Source organism: Xiphias gladius, chromosome 12 (genome assembly GCF_016859285.1).
Source record: "Xiphias gladius isolate SHS-SW01 ecotype Sanya breed wild chromosome 12, ASM1685928v1, whole genome shotgun sequence".
In the NCBI taxonomy this organism is placed as follows: domain Eukaryota; kingdom Metazoa; phylum Chordata; class Actinopteri; order Istiophoriformes; family Xiphiidae; genus Xiphias; species Xiphias gladius.
The window spans coordinates 12,910,827-12,920,398 of record NC_053411.1 but is presented as its reverse complement, the minus strand read 5'-3'; the positions used below and the strand labels follow the sequence as shown (position 1 = coordinate 12,920,398).

The 9,572-nt window shown below is 45.4% G+C and overlaps 1 protein-coding gene across 1 annotated transcript; it reads right to left on the bottom strand.

The window, feature by feature from the left end:
- Positions 1–420: 420 nt before the first annotated feature.
- ajuba (ajuba LIM protein) lies at positions 421–8,972 on the bottom strand. Its single transcript, XM_040141447.1, has 9 exons — positions 8,602–8,972; positions 6,238–8,460; positions 3,645–3,746; positions 3,386–3,453; positions 3,192–3,254; positions 2,139–2,269; positions 1,613–1,664; positions 1,166–1,234; positions 421–959 (listed from the first exon to the last, which is right to left on the bottom strand). Exons 2-9 carry the CDS (start codon positions 7,814–7,816, stop codon positions 831–833), a joined length of 2,193 nt encoding a protein of 730 aa, XP_039997381.1. The 5' UTR covers positions 7,817–8,460; positions 8,602–8,972; the 3' UTR covers positions 421–830.
- Positions 8,973–9,572: the final 600 nt, after the last annotated feature.

Below are 9,572 nucleotides of genomic sequence, written 5' to 3'. Positions count from 1 at the left end.
ATATTTAATGGGAGTTAAAGTTTTTCTTCTAATAGAGTAATGGTTACAATTTTAATATTTTTAATTTTATGTTTTTAGTTCAAAATTGTTTGATTTTGTTGCTTTTTCTCCTCCAAGTGCTGAATGTACCAAGAATAAAAAAAAAAATGAATAAATTTAAATTGGTTATCAGCTTGTCGGCTTGGATGGTTTTGCTTGTGGTCATTTCTAAAGGAAGCATCATGGCCTGGCCGCCGGCCACCGAGCCGATCTTTTGCAGTGTTTTTGACCTTCATCTCTTTAATCCTAGATATATTGGCAAAATATCTGAACCAAGGACGTTGAGTGCAAAGGAGACGCCTAAAATCTACAAGTGCATCTACACGTAGGCCGTTGTCAGAACTCAAATATTTTCATTTTTATTACAACACAGAAATTGCAATAATGTTTTCCCCAAATTGTACAGATTCATGTAACAAATCTCTTACAGTAAAGGCAAATTTAAGTGCAAAATGTTTGCTAGCAATAATATATGTACAAAACAGTTTAGCAAAATCCCTTGTTCTTCTACAGCAAACAGTAGCCACATTGGGGTAAAATTAAAAAGCAGTAGTTTCGTTCCCGTTCCCTTATTACTATGGTACAGTAATAGTACAAGAAGTACAGCAGGCAGTACATGTGACAAAAGGTCTGATTCAAGTCAAAGACACAAAGTGAATCAGTGGAAATGTCTTAATATCAGCAGTTTCCATCTTGAAGAAAACGACGTACGGCTGAGCAAAGAGCACGAGAGAATAACAGCATGTTACGACCAGCTATTTTTCAAACATCCATAGCTGCATAGGCGCTCATCAGTGTGTGTTGTGAGGGGGAATGTGTGTGGCGCACACTCTGCTCATGTGACAGGAGTGGCAGAGGAGATGAGAGTCCAGGGGGAAGCACTGTGAGCCAGGCTTATCGGAGAGCTGCTTACCACACTCCTGAGAGGGGGGGGGGACAAAAAAAAACAAAACAAAAACGCAGATAAGGACAGGAATGCACACACAGCAAGTGAGGTCAGCTATTGAGCCACTTCATCACAAAAGTCAGATCAGAACAGTTTGTACCTCTGATTTAACCCACTCAAACGTGATATTTTAGGAGTTAGGACAAAGAAATTTGGGGTAAGCAGCTGACGATCACTCACCTCGCAGTGGTAGCACTCAAAGTGATAGTCCTTGTTCATAGACACGACCCTGAGGATCTCTTCGCTGCCCTGACACACAAAACAGGAGAAAAGTGGAGACGTCAGCACAGGGTCCCGGTACATGGGAGTTTGTTGGTTCTGTTTGGAGCACTTTCAGTTTCAGGAAAAGTGGGAATCACCAGAATTTTATGCTTGATAACCTGAGATTTTGAAATACTCCTCTGTGATTACCTAAAATTGCTTCTTCTGTTGCACTGGTTGTAAAACTTGGCTATGGAAAACTGCATAATGTTCAAAATATAGAAGTCTTAAGTACACTTGGGAACAAAAAATTTGTCAAAACAACAACAACAAAAAAAATTCTCACCAACATAAGATTATAAAAAAGGCACAAAAATGAAGTGTGGAAAAATAGCATGAGAAAAAAAAAAACATACTTGTACTCACCTCAGTAGGTAAGATGGGCTGTAAACAGGCAGCGCACTTGGGGGCAAAAGTCCTGCAGGACGACAGGAGAAAGTTTATTTACCGTAGAACAACTGGGAGCGCGCACAGTTGAGGAATGTCTCTGAAGGAAGTGTGATGAGTAAGGGCTAGTCTTCGAATGTTAACATGCAAAAACTAAATTTCGTAACATCTCCGTTACTTGGAAAAGACCCTCATAGTTGACATTCATGGTTTTCTAATCCGGACCTTAACACCTGATAGCAAAATTAGCAAACTCCCGTTTTAGGGCATCCAGATGTGTTTAATTTTTGGTGGATAAATGTAGCTTTAGTAATTCACTGCACAAGAAGTGGTCCATTTCTTTAAACATCATATTCCCTGTGTTGTTGCTTTACTTGACAATTAAGAGAAGGAACAGAAAGATGGACACCTATCAATCGGCCCATTTTATGCGAAGCCGTGTTCCAGATATATCGTAGACAAGCTGAGTTGCCGGTAGAGCATTTAAACGCATCGTATGCCTCACTTGTTGTAGTCTGCGACGCAGTAGATGTTGCTGTGTTGGTCCACGGTGAAGGGCACCCCGTCCAGAGCCTTGGAGCACACCACACAGCGGAAACAGCCGGGATGGTACGAGTTCCCCAGAGCCTGCAGGATCTGAGAATGAAGGCCAGTAAGTAACTCGAGCAAATAAAATGATTTCAAAACATGAATCGTCCACAGATAACTGGCCTAGACTGTATATATTTGCGTATGTTGGTATGCATATGCATAAGTATATACGTAAAAATGTGCAAATGTTTTAAAAGGCACAAATTTTCAGTTGTTGCTGTTTTGATTGTAATTTGTAATCATGTGATTGATCATATTTTTTTGTTCCTGCCATCTACAAATGTTTTTTGTTAGATTGTTTTCCTATTATTTTATGTTGTGCTTTTTCTTAAGAGCATTACATAAATCGATACATGCTGTAAGAATAAACTTAATTTATATGTTTTTTTTCTTCTGAAATTCACTATGCAAATCAATTTTCAGCAAACTATTTTGATTTTCCAAATTTTCCGTTCCTGTGCTCCTAAAACTTGGATGAGGTTAAGCCATTCAAACTGTGCCTGTGATTTCACAGACACACTGGTAGCTTTCTATTTATATTATGGGTATTATGTGGTTCAAATATGGTAAAAAGTTTTAAGCTAACCACTACACAGCGATATTTCTTTATTTATCAGAAACCCAAGGCAAACATTCCTCTGAAGTCTGCCGTGGGAACCCAAAGAGGAGCCAACAAAAAGACGTCACTGAATTTCTCCATCCTCTGGGAGAGAAAGAATGGTGGGGGGGGGTTCTTGAAAGGAATTCTGGGAAACATAGGACACCAGTGACTAAAAATTACCAAGGGCAGGTTAAGGGTTGGGGGTATATTTATTTAAATCTAATATAAGTCCAAGTGGTTAGATGTATTTGTGCACCTCTTCATGTGGCATGTTCTCACACTCACACTCACACACACACACACACACACACACACACACACACACACACACACACACACACACACACAAAAACAAACACCCCTCACCTGTTCGAGAATAAGGTGGCCACACACACTACACTTCTCAGCAGCAGCCTGGAATCCAGAAAACTGTAATTAAAACAAAGAGATTACCATTAGCAGAGAAATCAATCTTCTGACTCTGAACATGTGTGAGTGTGTGTCTGAGTGCGTGTGCGTGTGCGGTGGATGACAAAACACGCCTTGACCTCAACTCTTACCATATAATCCTCTTTACAGTACACAGAGCCACTGACATTGTAAAAGTCCTTGTTTCTCAGGGTGCGTCCTGCAGAGGGAGGGAGATGGCAGACAATTGATGCACCACGATAAACCCGGAACATTTTAATAGTAAATGGTAAAAAAAATATATAAAGGTGGGGCGTTTGGAAAAGGTGTGACAGTGACAGAAATTCAGAATTAAGCTCAAATACTTTAAATCACCATTGTTGTGTTTGTGGGTGAGGTGGGGTCACTCACCACAGGACACACAGGTGAAGCAGCGTGTGTGATAGAGGTTGTCCAGGGCCTGGCAGGCATTATCCGCCCCGTACACGCCTTTTCCACACTTCACACAGGTTCCTGCCGGCACAATGGGGGGAAAAACAAAACGGACACAAACATGCATTTAGTCGAGAGCGATCGCTCGGCGGCTCTTAACACTTCGTTTACGACGCATTCCAGGAGGATGTGTCTGAAATCCAACTCCACACAAAGTGTCAACACTTGTAAATCCTCTCGTTCGCACCACCTAGGGGATTTTCACACAGTTAAAACACAGTTACCCGTGCCAGCCTGTTTGCTCGTCCACTCAAGTGTCTCTCTTAAAGCTGTGTTATTAAAGGGAAACTCCGCTGGATCTAACTTTTTGGCAGACGTTCCAGAAAACAGACAACTCTTTCCTCTGGAGTGCTTTAATAAAGACGTTCCTTTCAATTTTACTTTAAACCCCACAATTGGAGCAATTTGGAGATTAAACAAGATTGCACTTTTTTTCTTGAAGTTAGGAATGTAAATTACCTCAGGAAACAACAACAAGAGGTAGTAAAATTACAGAAGAAATAATAATTTTTTCCAAATTAAGTCAAAAGGACCAGATGCTTAGTTGTAACTTTCAATTTTTCAGCTCCTTTTCCTCACTTTTTCAGTTTAGGTATAAGGCCTCCACATTTCCATGTCAAGATTAGCATAAGTTCTAGTTTTGCTACTTGGAGGCTGTTTTTATTCATAAGAAGAAAAAAAAAAGCCTTAAGACAGTCAACCTTTACAACTAAATAACTCCTGTGTTTTTCATCTAACAGAGTACAGTTTTGTACATGTTGAGCGCTAGTCAGGGACCTAAATGAAAAGTGGAAAAGTGGCGGTGGTGGTCCGAGCAACAGCATTTCTGTGATCTATTTCAGGGTCTGCCTGCATTTTTTCCCTCTCTAGTGTGGCTGAGGGAGTTGCCACACAAATTGAGAATTCCTACACTCTGCCGCTATGATCTTGGACAGTCCCTCCAATGTTTAGGAGAAAGGCACAGCTCTCTGCCAAAGCCAGAAACCAGAGGCCCGAGACTCAAACTCCAGGCTTTAAATATACTGCCTGAAGATGCTACATATAGAATAAGCTGGGAAAGAATTGGCCCTCCTCATTTTTTTTCTCTTCTTTCTACCTTACTATAATTTAAAGAGTGTAAGAATATTTATTACATGAGGAGTTGTGTGCATCCCTTGTTTTTTTTTTTTTTTTCACCTCCTGGGACTAAAATCAACACGAAAACCATTAATTTTCTACAGATTAGCTCTGACTAGCTCATCACGGTCTCGATTTGCAAGAGATCATTTTTTCATTTTTACTTTCTAAATCCGAGCGGGGTTTCTCTAGTGCTGTTGGGCATTACCCCCTTCGCATAGGTGCATGTGTCAGCTGAGCTTAGAGCGTCTGTCTTCACGGCCCAGAGCCTCCGATTTCTTCCTAATGGCTGAGGGGAGTACAGTATTGTATGTCCCCTCCGGGCACACATACCTGAGCAGAAAAACAGGCTACAGCACACCGCCCCTGCACACGCCAAGGCAGCATTGCACACACACACACACACACACACACATGACTCACACACATTGCGTTACTGTGGCCTGAAGTCACTCGGGGGAAACACACCCTGCCACAGGAGGAACAATACACACATACACACACACATTCATCCGGCCACCGCAACACACTCCTTACCCCGCTACGATCACACACACAAACGCACACACACACAAACACACACACACACACACACACACATCCTGAGCCCTCATCTTCTGTGACTCACAGTAATGGTCGGAGCTGTGTTTATATAGAACCATGTAATTTGCGTCTAAGTGTTACAGCAGAATTTTGCAGTTTAATGGCTGCGTAGATATGCTACATTAGCCCTGTATGTGTACCACACTAGGCAACGCCTGCATGGAGCATCAGCTGACTTTGCCTGATGTTTTGGACACAGGTGTGAGCTAAAATGATCACACACATACCTGCACTGCTGGGGCTTTATTACCTCCATTTTTTTGTCAACAATATGCATCTTTCATTGTGCCCTACATTTTCTTCTCATTAGCCAAAACACATCTACTTGTCTCGATCAGTACGTGAGGCACGAGTGCATTTCTTTTTTTTTTTCTCTCCTTTATGCTTTGCGTGCTACAACCCAGCATGTCTCTGCAGGTTCCAAGGCACTATCCATCCATCCATACACTCTTTCAACTATTAATCGGTCCATCCATCCTTGCATCCTTCCCTACAACCCTTTCATTTAGAGAGAGAAACCTGTGATCCGACACCAGGCAGCAGAGAGGACAATAATAATATACTGAGAGCGGATGTTGGGTGACCCAGCGCTCCATTACGAATGCATGGGATGCCATGCATGAACAGTAACGACACTGGCTCAAATTAGGGATTTGATTTTACAAGTTGTGCTAAATACAGCTCTGTTTAGCTTGTATCCTTGCTACATTTCCCTTCACTTACCTGTTTTCACAGAGTAGCCTGAAATCTATTGTTTAAAAAAAAAAAATAAAAAAAAAAAAAAGGACCTCACCAAAGAACTCCTGGCGGTTCTCAGCAGCCTCTCTTCCAGCTCCGACTCCTTGGTCCTCTTGAGGTTTGACCGGCCCTCCAGCTGAGGAAGGCCCCAGTGTTGTCGCACTCGGTTTAGAAAGAGCCGTCAGGGCTAGAGACTGCTCCTTCAGCATCAGGCCCTCCAGGAGCCCCTCACCTTCTAGCGCTGCATCTCTCAGCAGGAGTCGGGTGAGCTCTTCCTGATACCGGGTGCCAGGCAGGTCTGAGTAGCGGGCCCTCTCTCCCATCACAGCCGCATCTTTGCCTCTCTCACCCACCTGCTGCTCATCCCACCACTCTGGGCCACCCTGGTAGCACGCTGCTCCTGGACTTCCAACAGCGGGTGGGTAGGAGTGTCGACTGTCATGGGCCCCTGGACGTATACCTCCCTCCAGGTACTGAGTCCAGGACTCCGCAGGGGTTACACCGGCCCTGCCTGGAGCGCCGTAACCAGCCACAGAGCCGCCTGTCTGCATGGAGGGGGACTGCTGCTGTGGGGGGAGGCCTCCAGAGGCGGAGTAGCGAGAGTCATAGCCCAGGCTGATGCCACTCGTCCGGTTGCTGCTACAGCGGCTCCCCATGGGGCTCCCACCTCCGCCACCGCTGGCCGTGCTGGAGGCAAAGCTGGACCTGGGACTGACCAGCACCGACTCCTGGAGGCTGAATGACGAGCATGGGCTCACAGTTGGCCCTGGGGGGTAAAAGAAGCTCCCTCCCACACCTCCTCCGGACACATCCGATGGGCGATGTGGTGGATGAGATAGGGATGCGGGCCTGGTGCTCTCCCACAATTCACTACCCGTGCTCAGGCGCTTGTAGAACAGAGCCTCCTGAAGAGAGAGACGCTTGTGCCTCTCAGGCTCGGAGAGGTAGCCGGGCTCGGCCAGGCCGCCTCCACCGCCTCTGGGAGCCGATCCATAGCCCGTGGCCGCAGGGTATGGCGGAGGGACAGAGAGAGGCGGCGGTTGGGAGAGGAGCTGCTGTCGTCTGACCAGTTGCTGGAGCTCCAGGGAGTAACGCCGTTGATTGAGGGACGTCTTGGAGCCAAACGCCCCCACAGGGTCACATTCGGGACCCAGACCAGACTCACGCCTCATGTGGGAATCCACACCTTCGCCCAGGTAACAGGAAGCTCGCTGCTGGGGGGAGCGACGCCTCAGCGGTGCCAAGGTGGAGGGGTGAAGTGGCTGCTCACCATCTGAAGGTATGGCACCCACCGTGGAGGAAGTCTGTGGTGGGGTGAGGAGCTGAGAGGGAGGCATTCCCATCACACCACCTCCTCCTCCTCCTCCTCCCCTCCCACTCACTGGAACACATGCATCGCTTGTGGTTGCAGAGGCAAGCGAGAACTGGCCGGGTCTTGAGGGCGAGGCAGCTGCAGAGCTGGGAGCTGGTGGCAGACCGCTGCCCCCACCGCTGTCTCCGGAGATGCCAGTGTTGGCGTTGCTGTTATTAGAGTTGTTGGCAGAGTCGTGTTTTTTCTTCGAACTGTTGAATTTCACACTGCCCGAGTCCGTTAGCTTTAATTTCTCCAATAACTTGCTTATCGGCCTGTCCATGATGAAGCCTTCTTTTTCTGGGCAAAGTAAAAGTCTTACAGCTTCTCCTTTAAGTTACAGATTGGCGTGCTCAAATACAGTGTGTGTAGATATACAGCAGAACTAATTTGTTCAAGTAAATCTACAGCTTTCACTATGACGGTTGAAATGTCAGCTTTCAAATTCTGGAATAAGAAATTAAAAACTGGCCTTGGAAATAGCTCAAAGCTTAAAAAAAAAAAAAAAAAAAAAAAGGACCCCTTATATACATACAATAAATACAGGACAGATAAATAAGACCTTTAAGACATTACAGGGTAGTTACATGACTAAAGTCCTCTGAGTCATCTGGTTTGCCCTTATGTGGAAAATCCACAGGCACAGGTAGGCTGTGGTGAGCAAGAATCCATTGGATTATTAGACAATTACTAACAGTTCGACTCCAATCCGGCCGGGAAACAGGAGAAACATGGATCCAGGACACTTCTACGTGACCTATGGTCGCGGAGGGCCTCCTTTGTGGACCCTCATGTGGCTCCACATCTGCATCTTTTCTCTGCTAGTTAAACTGGTCTGAAACGTACTTCAGCAAAGTCGGTTTTTATATCGCGCTTGTCCACTGCGGCGTGTGTGTGTGTATGTGGATGTCTCTTCGTTTGAATTTTCTTTTAAAAAAAAAAAAAAAAAAAAAAACACACACACACACAAAGCGGAAAGGTTCAGCAGGATGCAGGCTATCACCACTTCATGTGGGGTCCAGTGTAGAGAAGAAAATAAATCCGTCTGTGCACAGATAGTCGACTCACCCGACTTCTGCCATTCATCTCGGGGCGAAACGTGCTCGGAGAAATTAAAACAACATGGTTAGCGCGAACCCAGGCAACGGAAAGCCCACGCACGGCTCTCGCTCGACTCCTCGGTCCGTCCGTCCATCCGCCCGTGCTCGGCCGCTTCTCTCATTCCCGTTTTCCAAAAGGGAGAAAATCCGGACTCGAGTCAAACAGTAGCGGAGAAGTTTGGAGACGAGAGGAGGAAACGAGGGGAAACCGGTGCGCCGTTACGCTCACATCCCAGCAGACCGGCGCTGGACTAAACGAGCCTCTCGAGATAAATAAAATCCCTCCCCGTGTGCGTTGCACGGTCGACAACTTTGTTTCTTTCTTTCTTCCCCCTAAATAATTACTTACCTCCCCCCTCTTTTTTTTTTTTTTTTTTTTAACAACACTGTCGAGTTATCTTCGGTGGAGACAGCTGGTTCCGGTTTAAGCTTTTCAAAATACACTCCTTCCTGACAGCGGTTGTATTTAACGAACTTTTAGAAAAATAATATTTTGTCCACCGCCCGGTAAAAAGATGTTTGACCTGTTCCCCAAGTGGCGATTGCTTCCTATCCGGGTAGCCTGCAGGGCCAAGGCCGGATTATCAACCGGGCAAAGCGGGCAACTGCCCAGGTGCCCCATACCCGGGGGCCCCAAAAGCCCCAGGTTTACTACATACTGTATCATTTGGGTCTGCATAATCTGATAAATCACTCATTTGTTAGAAATGTGAAACTATGACTGGTCCCCCATTCTCAACCCCGTGGCCCCGGACTCAAAGAGGGTCCCTGTGTCAAAATTTAGTTTTAAGGCATGAACTGTTGTGGCTCCTCCCTGGTGCTCCTTGATTTTAAAGTTATGTTTTTGTCAAATTGCTTCAATTTTTTTTCTGTCTGTCAAGTAATTACTGGACAGATGACCTCCCGTAAGGTAGCATCATTCCATCACAGGAGAACTGT

Bases quoted from the DNA above. Each gene is read 5' to 3' on its own strand.
- ajuba (XM_040141447.1), bottom strand. From the start codon at position 7,816: ATGGACAGGCCGATAAGCAAGTTATTGGAGAAATTAAAGCTAACGGAC. The intron at 3,747-6,237 runs GTGAGGTCCTTT...TTGTGCCGGCAG, and splicing joins GAACCGCCAGGAGTTCTTTG to GAACCTGTGTGAAGTGTGGA. The intron at 3,454-3,644 runs GTGAGTGACCCC...CTCCCTCTGCAG, and splicing joins CTTCACCTGTGTGTCCTGTG to GACGCACCCTGAGAAACAAG.